Source organism: Priapulus caudatus, unplaced genomic scaffold, assembly GCF_000485595.1.
Source record: "Priapulus caudatus unplaced genomic scaffold, Priapulus_caudatus-5.0.1 Scaffold553, whole genome shotgun sequence".
Classification (NCBI taxonomy): Eukaryota; Metazoa; Priapulida; class Priapulimorpha; order Priapulimorphida; family Priapulidae; genus Priapulus; species Priapulus caudatus.
In genome coordinates this window covers 29433-56391 of record NW_014577614.1, presented here as the reverse complement: position 1 = coordinate 56391, position 26959 = coordinate 29433, and the positions used below count along the sequence as shown (strand labels likewise).

The window sequence follows — 26959 nt, the reverse complement described above, 5'->3', positions numbered from 1 at the left end:
AAGCACCACTCTTCTCCATGTATATGCTAACACCCCTATCTCCGCATATAAGCCTAACACCCTATCACCTGTAAGGAGCCTAAAAGGGAAGAAAAAACGCCCTATCTCCTGTAATAGCCTAACCGCCTATCTCCTACTATAGCTAAACCCGTATCCCTCTATAGCCTACACACCCTATCTCCTGTATAGCCTAACCCCTATCTCGATGTATAGCCTATACACCCTATCTCCTGTAATAGGCCTAACACGGCCTATCATCCGCTATAGGCCTAACACACTTCACCTGTATAACCTAGACGCACCTATCTCCTGTATAGCCAACCCCTATCTCCAGCTATACCTGAAAACCCCTAGCTCCTATATAGGCCTAAGACGCCTATCTCCTGTCATAGCACAACCCACCCATATCTACCTGTATAGCGCTAACCCTATTCCTTATAGCCTAACCCCCTATCTCCATATATATTAACCTAAGCCGACCACTTATCACCTGTATAGGGCCTAACACCCCTATCTCCATGTATAGCCTAACACCCTAATCACCTAATATAGCCAAACGCCTATCTCCTCTATAGCCTAACACGCACTAGTCACCTGTATAGCCTAACGCCCCTAATCCGCTGTATAGCCTAACACCCATACTCCGCTATAAGCTAACACCCTATCTCCTCTATAGGCCTAACACCCTATCACCTGTGTAGCCTTGCGAGAGAGAGAGAGAGAGAGAGAGCGAGCGAGAGAGAGAGAGAGAGAGAGAGCGAGCGAGAGAGAGTGAGAGAGAGAGAGAGAGAGAGGTACACGCGTGAGAGGGCAGGGGGCGGTGCTGTGGTGAGAGACTGACTGACGTATGTGGATTAGTTGATACATACCTCACATATTCAAACAGCAACAGCTTCTTCGGATGGTTGACGATGAACTTTAGCTCGTCCACCAGCTGTGCTATTGACATCGTGCTGCAACAAAAGTGAAGAGGAAGCTACAATCACCAGCTGACAGGACTCACTACACAGTCACACCAGTGCCAACACCATTGCAAACACAGGTACTTGGGACAGAGTTAGTAAAAACGGAGAATAACATGAACGCGGCACATTCCCAAAAACTACCCGTTTATTACGCTTTCACTGTTGTGTCACTGACAACTAGATATAAATAACTGTATATCAACTTGCTTTCACAAAAACTGATGTACAACTAGCCGCTCCCGCCACTCGCCGTTGCGGGTGTGCCGTGTCGCTAATACATTGTTATATAATATAGTCGATTATAATAGTCTATCTATTTATATCTAGTTGATATACAGTGACACAACAGTGGAAGCGTAATAAACGGGTAGTTTTTGTGAATGTGCCGCGTTCATATTATTCTCAGTTTTTACTAACTCTGTCCCAAGTGCCCGTGATTGCAAACGCTTGCCTCGCGCTGTTTCTCTCAGTATCCGCGGGTTAGGCAATATTCTGTGCACTAACTAAGACAGACTTGTTGATTTTGCGCTGTATGGAAACAGCATGGCGAGTTAACGCCTAGCTAAGCAATAGAGATTATAAACCCAAGTTGCAGACAATAATATTTGCATAGGCCACATATTTGCTCTCCCTCTGCAAATATTACCTCAACAATAGACAACACACGGCTTTGTGCGTGTATTTGTTTGTGTGTATGCGCGCGCGCAAGGAAGGTACGTAGCAACAAACAAACTGCTATCGAACTGTGGCCCACATATCGCCTTGCCTTCCCAAATATCTTGCACTATAAACACTTCAACGATTATATATATATATATATATATATATTAATATATATATATATATATATCCCCCAAATGCCTTGGGAACTCGGTTACAATGCCGACAAAGAAACGAATTTCTACAGCGTAACTGCGGACTACTTGCGGTTCCGCTGGGACGCATCTATCAGCAGACGCCACACTGTGGATGATAACCGCAAGACCTACATATTACCAAGAGTCCATAATAGAAATCTTCTATTATGGACCCTTGATATTACCAACATTCGTTCATCTAAACAACGTAACCATGGAAACAAATAGGAATGTCCTGAGACAGAGCATCCAGATAGAACACTGCCTATAAATAGTATCAGGGGTTAATAATGACAAATATTTTTGTCAATATATGACAATATATTAATATTTTTGAACAATGAACAATATACAATTGAACAATGAACAATATTTTTTACAAATATTTTGTCATTATTAACCAGGGCCCCTGATAGTATGAAAGGTGATACAGAGAGTAGAGATGGATAGTGAGAGAGAGGGGTGAGAGGGAGTGGGAGAGATAGAGAGAGAGAAAGAAAATAGATGGAAGGAAAGGTATAGGTATAGGTATAGGTATAGGTATAGGTATAGGTATAGGTATAGGTATAGGATAGGAATAGGTATAACGAGGAATCACCACCACGAACAAATTCCAGCGACGCCAAATTTCGGTGATGTGATCTATTATTAATTAACAGCAGCACACGAAGGAAACAATCCTAATTCCTGTACCCCTGTTACTAACAGCAGCATATAAAAGGAGACAATCCTAACTGACCAGCAGTACATGAATTAGACAATCCAAACTGACCAGCAGTACATGAATTAGACAATCCTAATGCATGTACCCCTGCTACTAACAGTAACACAGGAACGGGATAATCCTATCTCACGTATAACCTGTTACTATTAGTAAAAGCAGCACATGAATAAGATCATTCTAATTCAGCTACTCTTGTTATTATAATACATGCACGCGCCCCGCAAAACTAAATCCACCGTTCGGGCTATCTGTTCAGTAGGCCGTAGGCAGCCACCGATCACACAGGCCGACCAGCCACCGATCACACAGGCCGACCAGCCACCGATCACACAGGCCGACCAGCCACCGTATCTCCTGCCCGCACTCCCGCTACCAGGCCGACCATTCGTTTCGCCAGGGAATCGTAAAGGCCTGTATCCGGTTCAACGGCGGTCAGTCGACACGGAGAGTCTCTCTGACCGCTGACCCCGTTGGTACAACGATCCCTGTAGTTCCGTTAGGTGGCGTCGCCGTCGCATGCAGCCTGGTGGCGGTCGACGAGTAGGGAAAGGGGTCACGCGCAGGTAACTTGGAAGCATGCCACCATTTAGGGACGAAATGCGACTGTAACCTGGTTCGTTACACCGGAGTGTGTATGTAATGTATTTTAGGATTAAGAATAGAAAATTTAGAATATACTACGGGAGTTGTGTTCAGTCAAATAAATATGATCTCAAAACACGACTGACCCGGATCAAGATTTTAACCGATTCTCCCCGACTTTCCCTCAAACAAAGTAATTATATCCCCTCTGTTCCTAGAAATCATCTGCTCGTTACCGATTAACAAATCAAACGTCTCGCAATGCGCAGAATAAGTATCCATTACAGACATCAATACGCCCGCACGTCTACCAATCTATTCCTAGAAAAAGCAACTCCCGGAAAACCTATTATTATCCTGAGACTAGTCTTCCTAGTATAGTCTAGCTTCTAATAAGTATATGCTCAAACTACATGATACACGACGGCAAACATTATACTTATAGTGTAGACGCTGGATAATTTCTGCTGCCAGACAACTGTGCGCTATAGCGCCGTGCTATGTGCGCCGTGAAATGGATGCACAATTGTAGTGTAATTGTGTGTAAAAACAGGAATAACATTAGAATAGAGGGATGTAATTCCCAACTGCCGCTTCACCGTATATTATTTACTCACTAAAGCACGTACAATCACACAGTGTAAAATAATGTTGCGCACTACACAGTAAACTTAGCAACAGACGAGGGTAAGGCATAGGGCCCTCTTATTAGCGCCTATGGACAGTTCTAATGTGATGACGGAATGAATGGCCATTGGCGAGTCGGGGTTGGAGATGTGTTACGCCCCATCGGCAATTTAAGAATAGAGGCGATATAGATAGCTTTAGGTGTGTAATGTGTGGGGTGTGTGCAGCATGAAACTAAACCCCGTGAAAACTAACGGTGTGCGGTTGCACCCCGGTTGGCTGTTAGTAGCGGTGTATGTGTCCAGCAGTCCAGAGATAGATCGTTGTTTCTAGCCCGCTGGTATGGTGTAAAATTAGCACGTGTGTGAGCTGGTACTAAATGCTTTCGCGGAATGACATCAGCGTTGCTACAATAGGGTGTCTAACGGACAGGCCAACCCCCTAACAAAAGCAGTAACGAGTGGATGCTGATGTAAATGACTGTACCACACCTCTGCATAACCATTGCACGCCATAACTTGCGAGAGGGGTTTTTGGCAGGAACAGGAAATACTCGGTTTGTTCACCTAATACTTAGAATTTACAGTGTTTAACAGCGAATCCATAATATCGACTCGTCATATTAGCATCCTTCCTAATCACGCGTCACTGCCAGCCTGCCAGGTGATATCAACACGACAACACAAGAGCTTCATGTAGACACGCTTACCTTCCCAAATTTCTGCGTTGAAAATAAATAAAATAACAATAAAGAACCAATATGAATAAATAACAATAACCAAACCAATAACCAAATAATAAAATAAAACAACGAAAAGAAATAAATTAGAAATACAAACTACGGCCTGACTGGTTTGTTATTGTAATCAGCAACATCGGCAGTCGTGTGACGATGGCTATCAAAACGTGATATCAGCTTCCTTACATAACGTCACTCCCGCAAGAACCACGACCCCCTCTCCCCCCGCGCCCTGCAGATACACGGCAGATCGATCTCATCCGGCCTGCACACTAGCTAACCATGCACATTATCAGCAACATGACAATCTACCTGTGAGAGATTAGTCACTAGATAAACTCCGGGTATTATGTTTATTATTATGCTTATTATTATATGCGATGCAGGCTCGTGGAAACTCGCATCGAGGTCGACTTCCAAGGTAACGTATCCCCGGCCGTACCTCCCTCCTTCCCCGCCTGCACCGCACCTCCTCCCCTTCCCCGCCTGCACCGCACCTCCTCCCCTTCCCTACTAACTACTAACTAACTACTAAGTACTAACACAATACTTCGAGTAGTCGCAACCTTCCCTCAGTGTCGTCACTGCGAACACCTCTTTTTCTCCCTTTCTTCATCTCTCTCTCCTCTTTCTCTCTCTTCTCTCTTACCCTCTCCCTCGCTCCCTTTCAATTTCTCGGTATCTCTCTCTGCTCTCTCTCTCTCGCCTCTCGACTCGCTCGCGCTCTCTTTCTGATGCCCTCCCTACTGACACCGCCCTACGAGCAACGAGCTGTTTCTGAGAGAAGCTATCACTCCTGCTGCGATACAGTGTCCATCATCCACGCGAGCGCGTTGGCGTCCTTGGAGCGACCAGCATTGCAAACACGGACACAGCCATCGTCATCACATCACGCTATCATACATCCTCGCCCGCATTATCATCGTCATCATCGCCATCATCATCGTCAACGTCGGCGAGGCCAGCTGCCAGTCGTACATCATCAGAGCACCGCGACCTTCGACCATTAGAGGGCGCTGCCATGCGCAGCGGAGTGAACGTGTGCGGTGCTGCTCCTGAGTCCTGACGCAGACTGAATTTCCATCTCTCTCTTACTCTCTCTTCCTCTCTCTCTCGCTCTCTCTTCTTCTTCTCTCTCTCTCTCGCTCTCTCTTCCTCTCTCTCTCTTTCTCTTTTTCCCTCACAAACACACACATACACATGCACACACACGCACGCACGCACGCACAAGCAGACACACGTGCACCCAAGTACCACGTAATAGCATATAAGCACGTAATAGCTCCCGTAACTATATAAAGTGCAGTTTCCGATACTAACGCGCTGTGATGCTTCATGTTGGAGTAGTATAGCTCAGCAGTTCGTGCCCGTCTTACGTTCGAGACGGTATTTCGCAAACCCTTTGATTATTAAATTTATATTAACTAAACCTGTTTTAATTTTTTTAAACTGAACATTCACGAAGCCCTCATGCCGTAGTTGAGTACTGTAATCACTTCAATTATTATCTTTACAATTATATAACACGTTCGTTTCAATAACTCTACAGTCTAGTAATAGCGCGGTTATGCTGTTTCAATAGCCAAGCACGCACGGATACGGACGAATGCGAATTTACTGCCTGGCTCGGCGATGGCTGACGGGGGTCAAAATACTCTTCAGCTGTCTCCGTCTGTCACGTGTCGTCGTACGCGGTCGCATGCATGCGCGTGGTTGCGTGCGCGCAATATTAGCACGGCGGCTGAATTGCATGCGTTCAGCGGCTTATCTACCCCACCTATTCTCACGGCTTCGGCGTTGCTACCACATCGCAGGAACGGGATCGGGTCATCTTCACACACCCCCACAAAACATCACGCTACCGTGAATGATGATGATCTGACAGCGAGCGCACGAGAATGAGGATTGCACGTTCGCAGCAACCCGGGAATGCAAGGAAAGAGTTACGATCTACACACGATGACGCCGGCCCGACCCTTCACTAATAATTCTAGTGCGCGCATGTGTGCGTGCGTATGCCTGCGTTTGTGCGTATGCGTACGTGCGTGCGTATGCGTGCGTGCGTGCGTATGCGTGCATAATATCAAGTGTGCGTGCGTGGGTCTGAATATTTGCATGCGTGTGTGTGCGTGAGGGCGTGATTGCCTGTGCATGCGTTAAAAACGTCGCGTGCGTGCGCGCGTGCGTGCAAACACGAGGAGAGCGTGTGCGTAGCGTAACGATTCGTCCGCAGCAGCAGCAGGATGTCACGACAACGTGTCAGAAATAGTCGCCCCGCCAGTAGCAGCAGCTCCACTCACTACGCGGCTACGTGTGTTGCACACATACGCCGCCCCGACACACGGGGTCCGCCTGCCTGCCTCGTGTAGACGCACTCAGACAGTAAACGATCACCCTCTGCAACAATGAACGACGGCAGGTCGGCGATGCGACGCATGCCACGCTCTTCCGGCGCGGCTCATCTCACGTGGTGAGCCAGGGTAGGGTTAGGGGGAGGGCGGGAGCGCAGTAGTTTCGGCATAGTTTCGTGTACACGAGGGGAGGTACGTGCGTGCGTGCGTGCGTGCGTGTTTCATGTACGGGCGCACCGTGCGTGCGCCCTCGTGAGCGCGCGTTTATGTGCTGGTGCTGTTTATGTGCTGCTTGCGTGCCCTCGTCGTGCGCGCAATCGCTGGTGCGGTTTACTGTACGTACGTGCGTGCTGTTTACTGTGCGTTGCGTCGTCGTCGAAATGCGCGCGTGCGTGTTTATGTGCGTGCGTGCGCTGCGACTCTGTGTGTGACAGTTATAATCACTGATGTTGTCAAGAGCTAATAATACAAGTATTAATACATGTATTGTTAGCTCTTGATGTCCTTACAACTATAATATATAAACAAATTCAACAGAAAAATAGTTAACAGAATTTGCCGAAGAGAGAATACAGAGAAGAGAGAGAGAGAGAGAGAGAGAGAGAGAGAGAGAGAGAGAGAGAGAGAGAGAGAGAGAGAGAGCGCGAGAGAGAGAGAGACGAGCGAGCTGAGAAGAGAGAGAGAGAGAGAGAGAGAGAGAGCGGGACAGCAACTTACACCCTGTTCGTAAGTTAACAATAACAGGTAGAGACGGATGAACGTAATATTACGTGACTGCTCAGGGATGGCGAGGATTTGACCCGACAAAAGAGACGAACGAATGAGAAGAAAGCAGCGAGAAATGTTTGCGCGAACACGGGATTTCGTTTGCCTAGAGAATACAGAGAAAGACTTAGGAGAGTCACACACTAAAAGTAAAAGCCGGTAGGGAAAATGATAAGAACGCCAGCTACACGTCTGCCAGCGACCGTAACCATAACGACATTCCCACAACGTGCGCATCTCCAGGCAGTCTCTGTGGCCTTCTCTAACTGCCCACGCTTGTCTTGCCGTACAATCAGCGGCTGTGCACAACGTACCGCGCGACAACCACACCTTTGTCAGAGAGAAACCGCCGCCCCCGCTCGCGCGGAAAATTGGACACCTTGCAAGCCGTGTAGCAGCGCTAGCCTGGACCCAACAAGCACCAGCGTGTGCGCTCGCTTTAGTCATCCGTGATGCGAGCATTTTTTTTCGCGCCGACCCCGTCGCTTATTTGAGCGCGCGTTTGTCAGCAAGGCGACTAACTTGTTCTGCATATGTGCTAACACCTCCTCTGTAGCGCCTCCCGACGGACGGGCAGGCCAACGCCTCGGACGAGTATCAGTGCGTGCAGGGGGCGGAACTCCCCTCCTCCCCTCCTCCCCCCACGCGGGGCCACCCCCTACCCGCGGGCTACCGGACGCAGGCTAGCGCCTCCGCGATTCATGACTGACGGGCGAATTTAACAGCACGTATTCAATTTCTAGGTAGTGTCTGTCCGTTTACGGCAGGTAATGCCCCGAATGCCAGCTCACCTGCGCACATTGTCGCGCCTGTATTTATCACACCTGAGCACCGACAGCGCTACACGTAGCAACACTATACGTGCTACTGCTGCTGCTGCTGCTGCTACTGCTGCCGCTGCTGCTACCGCTGCTACTGTTGCCACTGCTATACATATGGGATGTCAATACTGTAGGGATTAATGACTCTACCAAGGTTACCGGGGCAGCACAGGTGTAATGGCACCTGCGGCAAAAGCTTGGGACAGCAGCTGGGAAGGACAAAAAGGAATTGTCTCGTTCTTTAAAGACTGGGACACACACACACGCGCACGCACGCACGCACGCACGCACCGCACGCACGCACACACACACACACACGCACCACACACCACACACACACACACACAGCTGGTGTAGAGGGAGGAATGGAAGTAGGGAGAGTGATAGTCCATTTTTATGAGAGGAGAGGGAGAAAGACTCGTTGTAGAGAGAGAGCAGCGCACTCGTGAGACCGATGGGAGAAAGGGAGAGTAAGAAAGAGAAAGAGAGAGAGAGAAAGAAGAGAGCAGCAGACTAGAGAGAGAGAGGAGAGAGAGAGAGAGAGCGGCAGAAGAGAGAGAGAGAGAGAGAGAGAGAGAGTAAGAGCGAGGAAGAGAGAGAGAGAGAGAGAGAGAGAGAGAAAGAGATAAGCAAGGGAAGACGGACAGAAAGTCAACAATGCGACAGTGTGAGAAGCCGAGCACGTTATTGCGGGCGTGAGTAGAACGACGTCTATATAGCATAGCATGCATAATAAAGCCTACAGCTGGCGCGGCTGCTTGAGCAAGGTGGTTAAGAAATGTGGGACTGGGGGCGACCCTTCGATCTACCACATGCTCCACGTTTTCGGAATACACAACGCACGCGTAGAAAGAAGATAAATAAATCATACACAAAAATCCGTTGGCATCGAAACGTTGCCGAGGGTTTGAGAATGAGTGGAACAGCGACAAACACATGACAAGCGATGAAGATGTTAGACGAAGGTTGGAAGCGTTTGATACGAATGACACTACAATACTGATGTCTACTCCATTATCATGGCGGCCATTGTTGTGCGCAATGCTCGAGTAAGAATTCTCGAGTGAAACTTATCATATTTCCAATGCCGTTGGCGTTTCAATAGAAATGGGTTAACAATCGCGCAGCAACTACAGAATAAATATCTCACACTTGCGTAATTTGAGAAAACTTGCAGTGAAAGTTTCGGCTGCCAATTTTACAACTGCCCGTATTTCAGTGCGACATGCATAACTGGTTGCTTATAGGAAAGCGCTTATAGGAGGGCGCTTATAGGAAGTAATACAAAGTGCACACAGCCTATGCATTATTGCCTTCTGATTCAAATCCATATAAGACACCGTGAAGGTCTTTTGTTGCTATGACAAAGGTGTGTACACACGAGAGAGTAAAGTAAGACGATTGCTGGCAATGCTAACTGCTGCCATGCCTGGTACTACTTCCGTGGTGCTGGTCTCGTTGTTCGCAGGACTGCACGTATACTTGCCAGTACTCCGCATATATCGATGTCATCGTATACATATACCACAACCGATGTGATATATAATAATGTGTATATAATAAGGACTCGTCACATCACAGTAACAGCGCAGGAAGCGTGAGTATACAGGTGAACGTTGTTGCAACTGCTTTGTGACACCAAAGTGTATATATTAATATATATCAAGAGCTAATAATACCTAAGGTATTAATTTATTAATAATCTATTATTAGCTCTTGATATATATATATAATATAATTTAGAATGGAAAACTCAGAATATCACAGAATTGCGTTCAGTCAAATAAATATTATTTCAATACACGCGCACCAACAGTCTGCCCCCGATCACGACTCTAACCCACTTTCACTACTTCTTCCCTAAACAAAGTGGATATACGCGCCTATTAATTATACCACCCATGCCCACACATGTCACGCCTAACCGTTCCCTCTATTCTCAGAAACCGTTTGCGCACTACAGATTAACAACTTAACCAATAACTTAATAAATGACTTGCAAGGCGCGGAATAAGTCTCCGCTACAAACATCAATACGCCCGCTCGTCTACCATTTTATTTCTTCATAAACAACTGCCGAAAAACCGCTACGCTGTGCTACTATTACCACGAAACGAGTTTTCCTAATAGTCTAGCTTCTATTAACTACATGTGCAAAACATGTGCTACATTTAGTCTCGCGAGATCACATTACACACGATCATTCTCTCGACTAATAAGGAGTATATTAAGGGCTGAACATTCTAACGCAGGCATTGTGATTAGAAAGATGCAGGCTTGTTGGTTTATCGCGCAGAAGCTTCCACCAACTTTGGCAGCATTTCAGTGCATAGTTACAGCGTTATATAGTTTCGGCCCAGCAGCACTACCACCTGATCACCACTGATCGCCACGCGCACCCTGGCTACAAGGAAACGATGCCGCAGTCCTGACACCGACGACTCCGATGTGCACACACTATACGGTTGTTTTAAGGACATTAACTGGTGACGGGCGAGGGAAGGCCGTGGAGGTCAGAGCGGTCATTTTCACGACGGGCGTCCTCAGTGAACGTAGCGTCTTCCATTCCACACGCTTTGCGTACGAATAACGCCATACGAAGGTAGAACAGACGTTCCTTTCATGATGCCTCAGTTCGTGTCAAGTGTATCAAGGCTGTTCATATCACGTACTAAGACGTCGTTTGCATTTGCCACATACATTTCCCTGTCGTTTCAGTCTTAATTTTGATCGATTGCTAGAAAAGATTCATATTTCTACGAACGAGATCGCGAGATCTATAGCGGCCATGCCTGACATCGTCAATCGATGAACGTATAACTATAAGGTGCGCAGGAATACTCACTCATGGTATATACGGAGCGCCGCGTAGACTTGATCTCTCTCCACCTCTGCCACTAAAAGCTCCTGTACCTGGAGAAGAAAGGCAACAGTCTAAATATCGATGATACTCACTGTGATGACAGACACAACACTACTTTATACATTACATAAATAACATAGCTTATCTTAGCTAATGAAAAACGACATATTATCAGGAGTGAATAATAGAAAGTCCATAATAGAAACATTTCTATTATGGACTCTTGATATTGTTACTCTATGATGTGTTTGTGTACTTTAATATCTCGGACACTGCCGACACCCATACTAATCAAAAATTGGTATAAATTATTCAGTTGTGAATGAAGCACGTCATTCTGATATCATTTTTGCCCACACACTGTGAACTCTCATCCGTGTGACTCATAATACAAATATGGATATATGTTATTATAAGAATGCATCAATTGATGGAAAGCTTGTAATTTCATTACTAATAAAATATTTTATAACATGTATACATTTCCCTGCACATTCGTTCACCTCATTATCTCTAGATCTGTTTAGCTGTTTAGCAGCTTATATTGGAAAACCACCGGTAAATAAGATTTTCAACGTCACCTTCTTCTACTTTGACATTTCTAACTCTGCTTGACCCTCTACACTGACTGCCCACAACATATGCGATAATAGGGCAAATACGTACATATAATGCTATTAATAAGGGTATACATCGATGAAAGTATTAGTAACAATCGTAAAGGTAACACTCCCAACAATTCACCCCATGCCGTACCATATGAGTATTTTCGATAAACCATTCTTGATGTAATCCAACTCTGCCATGTTCTATTATTGCCGTGTGTTCCGTGCACGCTTGGGTAGACACTTGCGCCAATTCTATAACAATTTCTAGCGACCCAGCGCAGCTATGAGGTCGACTCAATTTATGTGTTTGTACGCGGGATTACAGAAAGCTCGGTGTACACAAGTGTACATGGACGGTTATCGGCAGTAACAATACCGCCACTACTGACCTCATATCGCAGAAATTCACATTTTACTTGATAAAAAAAAACCGATGCTCAGTAGACGAAGAAGTCACTGAGGGTCACGGGGCACCGGGCTCACATGACACCGTAACCAGAAACCGGACAGTTACTAAGAGTAAAAGACGTTTCAGAGCGCAGTTCAATGAAGTTGTTAGACATCAGCCGTTGGTCAACAAAATTCCTTGGGCATAGAAGCTAATACCACGCAAACACGCGCGTACGAACACACACGCCCGCCCGTACACACGCATGCACACATACATCCAATCGAAAGGATATTTTCCTCTCTCGATACAACACTCAGTTTCAACGTTACTCGTGTACTACGTTACACAGAAATGTTTCTGTAGTATATATATAAACTTCAAGCACAATTACAGCGTTGAACCTCGGAGTAATCATTCTGACAGAGTTCAGTCAGTCTTCTTCAGTTATTCTTCAGATTCAGTCAGAATGATTACTCCAAGGTTAAACTATACCAGCAAGTAAGTCAGTTACCCTACCATAGTCACGGATGAACCAGATGAAACAAAACCAGATCTACTGGAAACTGCATGTGGGTGGGTAGCAACGTAGCCAGCACGAGAATATATGCTACGCTGCATCCTCAGAACTGTCGCTCTGCATTGCTCTGCCTGCCTGTGGCGCGAGTGTATGACATTATACAGGTACACATTGCAATTACGGCACGCACGTACCTGTTGGTTACATCAGGAAGAGTGGTCACGGAGGTAGGCAGGGGGACGATGAGGAGATATGGCATGTTGACTTCACACAATGCATGACAAGCAGACCTGCAGCGCAGCGTGCCCAACATTGGCAACTCCAAAAAGGTTATGCACACTCTTGCACCGGCTCGTGTAAATGAAACATTACGGAATGCCAACAGAGTCAGAACAGACTCACTTTTTTAACCAGTTGAATAGAAAAGCAATTTCACAGCAAGTAGCTCTGCTTTGGGGTAGGTGAGAGTGATGGTAGGGGGGAAGATGAGGGGAGGAGAATGACAGAATAATTGGAAAGGGGTAAGATAGCCCAGATAAAGGGGGATCTTTAGGTCAGGATTACAAGAGACATAGCAATTCAGAGAGTTACAACGGGTGAGGCAGAAGGTAATAACTAATAAACCGACTATTATTGTCAGTCCAAGTAATTAACTTCCAAATTCAGCTTTCCCTGATGTTTTCTGCCTCTTGTGACCTAATTGTGATTCATTCCCTTTCCTATCCGATCTACTTTATCAAGTATTATTGTCAATCAAGTACTCTATTAAGTATTAAGTATACTTTTATACACTTTCGACTTTATCTCAATTCAAATCTGCCTAGAGGAACATCTCAGTTTACGTCTACCTAATGTTCAACATCTCAGTTTACGTCTACCTAATTATAGATTCATATCCTTCTTCAGTCAATGCCCATCACTCCATACTTCAAACCATCCTACTGTATCCCCTCTTCATCAGGGCATAGCAAATCAACCACGCGCTTACTCCACAACGACCTGCTAGTGGATTTTCATCCGCTTGTATCAAATCTCCACACATGATTCCCTCATTCTCATACCCAGTAGATGATTAACACTACCAGACTCATTGTACGCCCTAGTTCTAGAATCACACAGTGGCGGAGCGAAAGGCTATAGTTCTAGAGCTAGGCCCCCCCCAACAGATAAAATTTGCTTGCGACTTTTTTTTGCTGTGGCTGCATTCATCAGCGCCTTGCCAGGAAGCAGAGCGTGTTCAAGGTAAAATCAATGTTCGCTGACAGGGTGTGGAGAACACTGATCATCATCGCTGTAGCCTGTTATTACTTATTCCCTGGCGGTCAGAAATGAGGGTGAAATGATGAGATGATAAAACGCTGGCTATATCCGGATTGAGTGGGTCAGGGATAAGCACAGCTTCCATCCTCAATCCTGCCCACAATACGCTTGATATTCAAATATTATCAGGGGCTAATGATATATTATAATATATTATTAGCTTTTGATATTTTTCATTTAGATCTAACGTGAACGTTACTATTTTTGTTACTTGATATCTCGTTGGTACCTCGTACATCTACACACAGGCGATTAAGTTAATGTTTCAATCACTACGTGTGCTGCTGCTACAGGTACAAATCAGGGTTCTCCAAGGGCACTTATAGCCTGGCGGCCCGCCAGGCTATCGTCGAGCCCCGCCATCCTAAAATGCACCCGCCACGCTAAATATCAGAGCCGCCATGCTGGTGTACACACGAGAAGTTCAAACAATTAATTAATACACGTTGATCTCGATGCTACGAGTACGGCAGTACCACACACAATTACAAACAGTCACCCTATACCTATCCAATATTACCCCCTATACCAAAATTTATCTATGGTGTATAACCTTTTGCTTTAAATATTTTGCATCTGAACTGACAATCAAACCCAACCTGGTGTAGGCTAGCTGGCACAATAATGTTCATTTTCATACTTAAAATCCGAGTGTTTTCTAGCTCATCAAGAAATCTTAATCGTGAATTAAATCGTGAATTAATTTCCAACGGCATTATTACGGGGCAGGTAACCCAGTCTAACACGAGGTAGAGTAGACTGGTACACTTACCGACCACTCCTGCCATTGTCAATGGTGACCTTTTTTTTTTTTTTTTTTATGAGAGGTGAACTCGATTTGGAACCAGCAAACCAGCAAGTTTACCCCTACATTTTTGTATTTTTATTCCATTCATTATTTTGAATTTTCCGATGGCTTTGCCCATGCAAAACAAACATTTCCACCCCACATGCAGTGCTTCAAATTTACACACAGCTAGAGTGTCCCAGATTGCATCTCAGAGCTTCCACAATTCAAACATTTTCCGGGGGGGCATGCCCCCGGACCCCCCTAGCACTGAGTACCACCCCCATGCTATAATTTAAAAGCTTGGAGAACTTAAGGTATAATTGGCTCTTGATAAGGTTATACTGTCATTATTCATTTATTGTATCTAGAGGCCACACCTCATAAATCATAATCGATCATTATATCACACTGTCCTGAAATTTAACCCCACATGCAGCGCTAAAGTAGAACTTATTATGCATATAAAAAAAGAACTAAGCACTACATAGTCACATTTAAAAAAATTTAATTTAGAAAATAACACGACAACTCAGGGGGCAAATTCAGGATTTTCAAAATTAATGGGGTGGGGTGGGGGTGGTTAACCGTAGCCTCCCCATATAATTAGGAGTCTCCTGATATAATATGTTTCAATGTGTAACCGATGTAGAGATGAGAAACCGAAGCAAGCTGAGCGTCTAACTAAGCATAGACCACTGTTTCAGATATTGCAGCCTCTTTTAATTTCTGAAAGTCAATTTGCAAGGGAATTATAATTTCGCACCAAATAACGCATAAATAACATATAGCCTCTACTTCATCCAGATCCAGACTTCCCAGGCTTGTTTTACTTTTAGCTGAAAAGAAATTAAGTCATGACCATTGACAGTGTCTGCCGATCGATTACTGGCCCTGGTAGTGGTATACGTATAGCTGTACGGGTCTCACATCTACGGGCATATATAAATTTGCCACCCAAACTATGACAGTAGCCTTCTGCGATCATGGTTCACTTACCTTTTGTCGAAAGTCTCTTGCTATCTCCTGCTCAAATTGGGCTTCTTCGTCCATTGTCAGTTCGTTTTCTGCCAAAACCATCGAAAAACCGTAAATTCACACAACCGTACCTGCGCAACACCTGCACCAACAATAAACGGCATTTCATCTACGATTGGCTAGCAACGTAGAACGTACCATTAATTTCCACAGGGAGGGGTGCTTATCATGAGATGAGCTGGTCGGAATCGAGACGAAATGGCCTTAATTAAATTGACGTTATTCATTGATAAATATATATAATCACCCAAAACAATTGCGACAATGTAGATTTAGCAATCTTAGATAAATAAGAGAACTAAAGTGAATGTTTGTTATTTCATTGATCTTGATGCTTGTCACTCAGTGTCAGTTGTCTTGTCGATCTCCGTTCCATTTCAAGTGCGCTGTGCTGCCCTCTCTTAGCCAAAATAATATTGAATCGTATCGCAAGTTAAATATAGCACAGTAAACGTTTTTGAGTGAAGCGTTTTCCGAACAAGCCGCACGAGTGTATATATATATATATATATATATATATATATATATATATATTATATATTATATATATATATATATATATACAGGGGCGTAGCTACGGGGGGCCTGTGGAGGCACGTGCCCCCCACAAATTTTCTGTGCCCCCCAGGTGCCCCCCCGGCCCCACTGAAAATTCATGCTTGATAAAAAAATTGAATTAAAAACAATGCCGTTAGAACAATATAATACAAAGAAAGATTATATATTGTGCCCCCCTCACGAAAATGTAAGGCCCCCCAGTGCCCCCCCCTCCGCTGAAAAAATCCTAGCTACGCCACTATATATATATATATTATATATATACTGCAGAATAGTCTTTACTTCCGGCCCCAGTTTCTATTCCGTGTCACTGCGCACGCTTACGACAATATAAACGCGTTGTAAACGCCGTAATTAGACTCAGCCGACGGAATGCCGGCCACCGCACGCTGTGCGCATCCGACGTCAATACGTTTCGTTAACTCTTCTCTACTCGGTATAAAGTCGAGGCCAACGAGGGATGAAGAAATGGGCTTCCAAACAAGAACACAATTATAGGCGTACCACAGCTGGTTCCCTTTAGCGAAGCTTTTGGATCTGCAATACGGGGTTAGCCGCGTCCGTGAAACCGATGACTGATGGCTGACACGGTACATGGTACGCGTCTTTCAATATGATCTGCTGGCGTGTGTGTATGAGGTTTGGTACAGCAGGCTGCATTGAGACGTCAGCTCTCGCAGTTTTTCACGTGTTTTCTCTGTACACTTATATTTATCTTCACTGGTTTCGGCCACACATGATTATTCATGTTCTCGATTCGGTAAATACTAAATACGGTAATTTTTTACATGGACGCGCGCGTCTTCTCCTCTTGCGATCACAGTCTCTCTCCGCATATTAAAACACGTCGACTTGCGAGTGGCAACTTTTCTCGCCGATTGTCATGTTAGGCTAGTCGTGACATATTCTGACGAGAGGGGGCGCTGATTGTGAGTAATGAGATGCGGTCGTGGTGATGGATATGGACGACAATCGGCATAAAATTTAATTATAGAGTGATGTTTGCTGGTTCAATATCATATTGAAACGGTATATATACTATAGAACGCTAAAAACAAACGTTAGATATAGATTTCTTAGACGGATTGGTCATTCACTAATTAGATATCATGCGTATATATTATATGATGATCCGTCAGGGGACAATATATCCACGTATATACGTTATTATGATATCTAACCACGTCATGATCAATCATTTCCATAGTAATCGATGGTGACTCTCAGGACGTGTTTTAGACTGTCGGCAAGCCTACGATTCGTCGTTCCGGATAAGACACGCGGCGCCAGTCTAAGATACGGCTAATTGTGAAATCCGACACTTGATCCACGGCAAGGAAATTGCGCGCAGCAAGACATCGGGGTGCGGGAGGAGAGGGGAGGGGCGCCTCGTGTGGATGAGGCTTCGTGTTTCCCTCTCTCGTGATGTTTGCCAAGCGGTGGCATTCACAATCGGCCGATGAGGACCTGCATACGGCTCAGCAGCGCTGCACCAGTGTCGTCTGCACACCACCCGAGTTTCCAGTCGGCTTCCTTACCGCGTACGTTATCGATAGATCGATGCACGCGAGTGTCGGCCCGTCCTGCTAGGCCGTGTATTTCCCACCAATCGAAGTGGTATTTAAAGCTGCCGCGTCACGATACACATGCACCCTAAGGGTACGGTGCCAGTTAGTTTGTTCCGATAGCGACATCAAATCGAAATTAAGACGAAGAGTGAAGGTTTTATTCGTCGTCTTCCGCTTTAGACTCGCGCGCACACGCTATAGACAGATTACACGGCAATTGCGATCGTCGTAGACTTCGTGGGGGAAGCGAATTAGACTCCGTCTATAACGCTGACATTTTGTAGCACGGGTTTTTTTCGATGCGCAGGACGAACCGAAAGAAAATAATTAAATATTCAATAATATTAAATAAAATTATATTAATTAAAAAATATATATTATTTAATATAAATATTAATTAATTATTGATGTGATATTTGACTCTAGACGGCGAGGGATTTAAAGGGATACTAGACTCTCGGATTTTACTGCATACAACTGTACTTACTGTATAACAAATCGTCTATACCCACACGCACTTGTTACCAGATACCTAATTTAATTGTTATAATTAATTATACATCAACGCTACGAAATTTGAACGGCGCCATTGACACCCGCGACCGTGCTGCCACGCTGAAAAAAGTTGCGCTTTTTCCCAATATATTTTGCACGTTACAGACCGAGGGCTAATCACAAAGGTGCAATTATATTTATACCTAAATGCTATTTAACCGAACGATGTTCATTTTAGGACAAATTTATCCATAATATAACTGAAACTACATGTCGTTTATAAGATATTACAATCCCTTTGCTTTTAAATTAATAAATAAGAAACACCCTCGGTCTGTAGCCCTTGGCTGAAAAGTCGTTTTGCGCAACTTTTCAGACCGTGCGCTTTGAGTGGCGCCACCGTCGTTGTAATCAAACTGTAGTCGTTAGTTTTAAAACATTAAAATATAATATTTCTAATGATGATTGAACCATGAAACTTTTTATGTTGCGTAATTTTAACCTAAAAAATAACATATTTTTAAACAGTTGTATGTTTCAAATGAACCGCAGCCGCGAGCACTAGGTAAAAGTGAGCTGTCTATTGCAGTGATAGCTCCGCAGTTTAAACAAGGCGCAGATGAAGTGGCCTTTCTAGCAGCACGATGTGTTTACGTACCCAGCCAGGCGCAACCTTCAAGTTTGAATAATCTTGAAAAATTTAACACTAGTGCCACGATGAAGACGTGAGAGTCATGTCAAAAGCGTTCATCGATATTCCCCCCAACCCCCCGCCCCCCACCGACCGTTTTTCGCCATCGCTTGCTTTGAAAACACAATCAACAAGCGAATCACACTGCCTTCCGTTTACCGTGCTAACACGTGTTATTGTCGATGTGACGTTCATGCTGGATCAATGGCCAGCGGCCTTCCTGTGGATTCGTGATGGCGTAGACGCCGTAGAAGAAATTACAAAACGATAGCCATCGATGTTTCATCCGTGGGGACCTTTATTCACCGGTCTATATGCGAAATATATGTGTGTCTGTCGTCGTTTATATGCAATATATTTCTAACCTTCCTCGGGCGATGTTACGCAATAAAAAACATCCTTGATTGACATGACATTGGATGTGATTGAACATTATTTGCCGATTGATATCTGTGTATCACGTATATAGCTCTGTTGTGAGCAGCACAAATAATATTATTAGCTATTGATAAAATGTATATAATATGACCCGATTCTGTATTCAGTAATTGTTTGTTAATAAAGTTAATTAATTTTGCCGTGTTGGATGGGTGAGCTTCTATGCAGTGTTATAAGCCATACATGTTGATATTGCGTCAGATATAGCCAGCACATTCTATAAACAGCACATTCTAAAAGGGCATCTTGAATAAAGCGGAAATGCGCAGACGTAGAACTCACATTAAAATTAAATAGAATTTATGTTTTTTTTTATTCAGAGAGAAAGAGAGAGAGAGAGAGAGAGAGAGAGAGAGAGAGAAAGAGAGAGAGAATGACAGAGAATGCAATACCTTCCTGTTTTGTAATGTGTAGGTATTGTGACGTATAAAGTGATACGTAATACGTGAGAGAATAAATTATTAAGGCAACATTAATATCGCTGTAAAACGATATTCTCATTTTCATCATCTTCATTATCTTTAGTAGCGGGTGGTTGTTACCGTGCGTTTCAAGGGACCAGACGACTTTAAATGGCCCGACATGACTCCGACGGCTGTTTGTGACAAGGCGCATTGGCTTTATATAATTCCCACGTCGTCAGCGACATTCTTTATATAAATAAATGCTACAAGGATATCTATATAATCCGGGCCGTATAGACAGAGATAGAGCAGTATTATAACCAACTCGTTAGAAAATGTCACCGCATTTGAAATGGAATGCTCTCGTCGCACGTCAATCTCACAATGGAATACTTGGGTAATGCGTAATAGTCGTACACTAAAAAGGCACTATCATATATATATATACATAAATGTGAACTCTCACCGGAACCAACGAACGTTACAGTGTACGTATACATGAATATCTAATAACAACAACGTTATAATTGGAGAATTTTATTTTCAGATAAATCCAAATAATATATTGACCCTCTAACGACATCGGGTTTCTGCTGTGGTCTAGCCGTCTGTGGTCTAAACTCGATAATGTTATTTAGCAGCAGATGGCGACAGGTAGATCGTCGTTAACAGGTTAATATGTGTGGATTTATCCGGAATTAAAATTACTCTTGACATAAAACCGATTTGTCAAGAAATCCGATGACTAACATTTTATATCTATATCTATATATATATATCTATATATATCTATATATATATACATATAAATATATACATATATATACATATATACACATATATAATACATATATATATATATAATAATATTTATTATATATATATATATATATATACGCACAAGGAGGGCCAAGTTCACGAACCTGCGTTGCCTGTCGTGTATATATACATATATATACAATAGTCCTGCATGAACCTGACAAGACATGCCATTTATCTCTTGTCAGCACGGCCGTTTGTCGCGCGGCGGTCTACATCTGAGATTATAAATCTTGACGTCTCGTAATGGCTTCATCACTGATTTACTCGGCAATCTAATACGAGCCAGAGCGTCATCTCAATATTTCGGCCCCGATAGGAGCAAATGCGCGGTCTGTACATCAGGTGACTATATACAATTACACGCGTTAACAGTAGTAGTAACAGCAGCAGCAGCCACAGCAGCAGTAGAGGCAGCAACACTACTCACTAATCACTACTAATTACTACTACTAATTATGACTACTAATTATGACTACTAACAATCATAATCACTGTTAGCAGTTTAGCTGTGATGCGATACTACAACAACTATCATCACCACCACCACCAGTAGCAGCAACAGCAGCCGCCGCCGCTGCAGCATAAGCAGCAGCAGTAGCAGCAACAGCAGTAGCAACAACAGCAGCCGCCGCTACAGCGTAAGCAGCAGCAGTAGCAGCAATAGCAGCAAAGGCAGCAGCAGGAGCCACAACAGTACGAACATCGTTCGATCTAGAAATCACACTCTGCATCTTTCGTCCCGAATCTGTCGGAAAGACGCGGTCACGAGGTCACGCGGTCACGTGATCACGCGGTCACGCGGCCGCGCCGTCACCGGGAATAACCGAAGCTGCTCTCCTCCACCCAGTAGTCATTGACGTCCGGCGGCTGAGCCAACTTCTCGAGCTCGCCGCTAGAGGTCGCCTCGTTCACATCGGGGCCCGACGACGGACCATCGTCAGTGTCGCCGCCGCCGCCGCCGCCGCCGCCGCTGCTGACGAGGCCGCCGCCCAGCTCGGCCGTCTCCATCGCTTGTATGAATCGGATAAAGAGCGCCTCCTCCCGAATACGTTCGGGAGACTTCGGGAACATGTGCTCGGGCGTGTGGGCCCGAAGTACAGGCTTCGGCACCTCGACCTCGATCTGAAAGCCGATGATAGGTGGCGCTTGCTTCCCCGTATCCGACAGCGAATCTTCGCGCGGTGGAGCCTGCGTGTAGCAGCAAGTGAACGACCGCACGACGGCCAACAACGCCTCGCGCATGCGTACTAGCAACGTTTTGCGGAACAGAATGTAGAGCCACGGGTCGAGTATTTGGTTGATAGAAGCCAGACGAATTGCCATCAGGCTCAGATGCTGGTGCTGAAGTCCACTGCTCTGACTCAGTATGATTTCTATCTGTAATGCACACATAAAAGTACATGAATGAGAATCTAGCGAAATGCCGTAAGACTATTATGGATCATGGTATAATGGGCTCTTGATTCCAGCATTGCACCAGCAGCAGTGATTGAATTAGTATAGGGGCCCCTGCAGGCTGACACGAATCGGATTATAAACAAAGAAAAAGCTAACCCAAACCTCGAACATCAAATGTATGCCGCTCTCACATGTGCGTTGTAAGGATTCGTCTATAGGTAATATAATATGCCTAACCGCATAAAAAACCACTACATCACATCGCCTACTTCAATCCTATTTTCTTTCTCCCCTCCCCTCTGCCCGTCTCTCTCATTCTCTTGCTATTGCCATATTCTCCATTCCGCCTTCCATACCTCCATATATATATATATTAATTTATTTCTGTGGTTGTATTAAAATGTGAGCACCACCATATAATTAATTTTAAATAAATATAATTTGTCAATATCTAATACATATTTGTAAATGTATGTCTGTTTGTTTGTCTGTTATCAATGCAAATCAATATGGAGCACTCTGGCAATCTCCAAAGACGTTCAGTAAGGGTAACCTTTGATGCTGAATCTCATGGGCACATTGGATTTGACCTCCGAGGTCATCTGAGGTCGCAGGGGGAAAAACGGGAAAAAGCGTCAAATAAACCCTGCACAGCGTCAAATAAACCGGTCCCTGCAGCAAAATTTTCCAAACAGAATTCAGCTTTCACTGACTTGATACAGTAGTATATAGATAGATAGATAGATAGATAGATAGATAGATAGATAGATAGATAGATAGATAGATAGATAGATAGACAGATAGATAGTTAGATAGATGGATAGGTAGATATATATATTATATATTATATATATATGATAGATAAGACTAGATAGTAGATAGATGATAGCATAGATAGATAGATAGATAGATTAGATTAGATTTTAGATAGATTAGATAGATAGATGATAGATACGATAGATAGATTAGATAGATAGATAGGATAGATAGATTAGATATGGATAGATAGATAGATAGATAGATAGATAGATAGATTAGAAGATAGCTAGATAGCATAGATAGATAAATAGATGATAATATATATATATATATATTATAATATTAGATAGATTAGATAGATAGATAGATAGATAGATAGCATAGATAGATATAGATAGATATATGGCATAGATTAGATTATAAGATATATAGATAGATAGATAGGATATATAGATAGATAGATAGATAGATAGATAGATTAGATAGATAGATGGTAGTAGATAGATAGATAGATAGATAGATAGATATGATAAGATAGATAGATAGAAAAGAATCTAGATAGATAGATAGATAGATAATACATTACATACATACATACATACATAATACATACATACATACATCATTACATATATACATACTACATACATAATACATAATACATAGCATACATAGATAACATACATACTACATTACATTACATACATACATTACATACATACATACATACATACATACATACATACCATACATACATAATACATAATACATACATTTACATTACATACATACATTACATACATCATACATACATACATTTAACATACATACATACATACCATACTTACATACATACGATACATACATACATACATACATACATACATACATACATACATACATACATACATACATACATACATACATACATACATACATACATACATACATTACAAAATAACAAATTTTTTAAAACATACATACATTACATACATACATACTACATACTCATGCATACAAATCAGTACATGCATACATACATACATACATACATACATACATACATACATACATACATAGATAGATAGATAGATAGATAAATAGATAGATAGATAGATAGATAGATAGATAGATAGATAGATAGATAGAAAGATAGATAGAAAGATAGATAAATAGATAGATAGATAGGTAGATAGATAGATAGTTAGATAGATAGATTGATAGATAGATAGATAAATAAATAGATAGATAGATAGATAGATAGATAGATAGATAGATAGATAGATAAATAAATAAATAGATAGATAGATAGATAGATAGATAGATAGATAGATAGATAGATATATAGATAGATAGATATATATAGATAGATAGATAGATAAATAGATAGATAGATAGATAGATAGATAGATAGATAGATAGATCGATAGAGAGCAATAGATAGATAGATAGATAGATAAATAGATAGATCGATAGATAGATAGATTATTTTTATTTTATTTTTTCTTTCAACCAAGTGGTCGCCAACTGAGCGCTTTATTTCCCGGGCAACGCAGGGTATCCTGATAGTGTATAATAATTAGTATTCATCAAAACCACGTCGCGAGGCAGCCATTGCCCGCAGCGCCACCTACCAGCGGCAACGACCAGCAGACGTGCTACTACTAAAAGCGCGACTATTAAGTAATCAGCGCGGGCGGCCATGACACTTGCCCGCAGCGCCACCTACCATCAGCGGCGACCAGCAGACGATGAAGGTGAGCGTGATGGCGACGAGCAGCACGACCATCTGCATCTCGACGCCCCGCGGCCGCTTCCCGCCGCCGCCGCCGCCGCTGCCGCCGCCTCCGCCGAAATTCGTCTGTTCAGACGGCGAGTTCTCGCGCGTGCGCCGTCGCCGCAGCTTCAGCAGCACGCCGATGACAGCGACGTTGCACCACACCGTCACGCCGATCGTCGCCAGCGTGTAGAGCGCGTACACGTACGTGTAGGCGACGTCGGCCGGCCGACTCGCCGACGAGTCAACGAAGCACCACGTGCCCGGGTACTGCAGCGCGGTGGCGCCCCAGCCGAGCAGCGGACAGGCAGCCAGCAGCACCGTGAAGGCGCATAGTGCGGCGAGGTAGACGCGCGCGCGCCGCCGCGTGCAGTTCGTCTGGTAGAAGTAAGGCCGCTTGAGGCACATGTAGCGTTCGACGGCCATCGTGCAGACGATTGCTGGCGTCATCAGTCCGGCGCACATCATGACGAAGGCGTGCGCGCGGCAGACGCCGTCGCCGCCGACCCAGCGCAGCCCGTTGACGTAGACGAGCAGCGGAATCGGCGTCGTCAGCAGCTGGCCGACGAGATCTGTGACGACGAGCGCGCCGACGAGCACGTAGAAGATGCCGCGGCTGACGTCGGCGCGCGTGCGACGCAGCACGGCGAGCGCGATGATGTTGCCGACGATGCCGGCGAGGAAGGTGATGATCGGCGACGTGATGGTGACGGCGCGCGACGACGGCGGCTCGGTGACGTTGATGTCGGCGGCGAACGGCGACGTCGGCAGCGCGGTGGCGTTGCGGACGACGTCGCTGTTCTGCCACGTGAGTGCTTCTACCAGCGCCATGGCGCGCGCAGCAACCTGAAACACGCAATACAATGAGACACGTCGGCATCAAAGTCACCCGCGCGCTGTGTAATCAAGCTTCCTGCGGCCGCTGCTGCTACTGCTGCTGCTGTTGTTACTCCTTAATTTTTAATTTACGTTACTCGCTTATTTTTCTTACTTTAATTATCACAATTTTATTAGGACGAAAATCTAATTGAACTCAATTCTTTTGAGAAACAGTTTTGCTATTATGATCGAAAGAATTGATCAGGATCAAGGAATTTGAAGTGGACCAAGCCTTGATTCATTGCTTTTCATTCCTGTCACTATATGTCTTCATCTTCATTCTCAATTCATTTGTTTGAAATGAACGAACAAACAGGTCATGAGACATTTCGTTTAACCTGCAAATGTCAAATATAATACAGGCGGATAGATATAGGAGAATAGGATACAGGAACTATCTGGTATGGGATTTTAAGAGGTTAGTGGGTCCTTGGTTTTAGCTGGTTTAGTACCCAATAATAGTTGGTGTGTAACAATAACCTATGTGGTTGGTCGATCCCGTTTTTTGCCGGGTACGCAGTCGTAGCATGTTTGGTTTTTCAAACATGGCTTGTGGGTGGTCCACTTGTGCTGATGTTTACTCAGTTTCAGCCGCCTCTGTCACGAAGCTCCTGACCTCGGGCAGCTGTCTGTGACAGCGATTGCCTGCAGACATGTAGACGATGATAAGATGGTCTTGTACTCTCCGCCTTACAACGCCCTCATCTTCACCGCGTGGCGTTTGCTTATACGAGCGCCACATATAGGCGGCATACAACCTTCCGCAAATTGAATTCCACATTTCGTCTCTGGAAAATGCCCTTTTTGATTTTTTTTCGGCACTAGAGTGTAGGCCTACTAATTTGCATTGTGCAGGCACGATAGATGCCTCGCGGACGTCTAGAATGCGTTAGAAGTAAGATTGCTCTTGTCGTGTAATTTTGCCATTCAGTCAAGTGGTCACCGTCATGGTGACCGGTCGGCCATTTTTGTCTTTGAAACAGGATCCGACTACTCTGTAGAAGTGTGCATCATTTAGCTGGCAAAAGTTTCGAGCGGAGTATAGAGCTTGAATCTGTGGTTATTTAACATGAATAAAGTGTATGTTACGGGGCGCCATGCAGGACAGGGCTCAATTATGTCTTACAAACCTCACTTTTGTGCATAAAACTCAATTCTGTCTCACAAAAGTCAATTTTGTGAACACAAAACTTAATTCTGTCAATCCTGTCCCAC

At 44.1% G+C, this 26959-nt stretch overlaps 2 protein-coding genes across 2 annotated transcripts in view; both read right to left on the bottom strand.

The window, feature by feature from the left end:
* LOC106811585 (harmonin-like) overlaps positions 1-16044 on the bottom strand; it is a 30289-nt gene extending 14245 nt beyond the window's left edge. Inside the window, exons 1-3 of the mRNA XM_014815272.1 lie at positions 15917-16044; positions 11277-11344; positions 870-953 (exon numbers count right to left, since the gene is read on the bottom strand). Coding sequence (XP_014670758.1) covers positions 870-953; positions 11277-11344; positions 15917-15997 — 233 coding nt within the window. The 5' untranslated portion in view covers positions 15998-16044. The remainder of the gene's footprint in view (positions 1-869; positions 954-11276; positions 11345-15916) is intronic.
* A 5697-nt stretch (positions 16045-21741) lies between these two features.
* LOC106811577 (prostaglandin E2 receptor EP4 subtype-like) overlaps positions 21742-26959 on the bottom strand; it is a 28102-nt gene continuing 22884 nt past the window's right edge. The window contains exons 2-3 of the mRNA XM_014815254.1: positions 24818-25711; positions 21742-22308 (exon numbers count right to left, since the gene is read on the bottom strand). Coding sequence (XP_014670740.1) covers positions 21742-22308; positions 24818-25711 — 1461 coding nt within the window. The remainder of the gene's footprint in view (positions 22309-24817; positions 25712-26959) is intronic.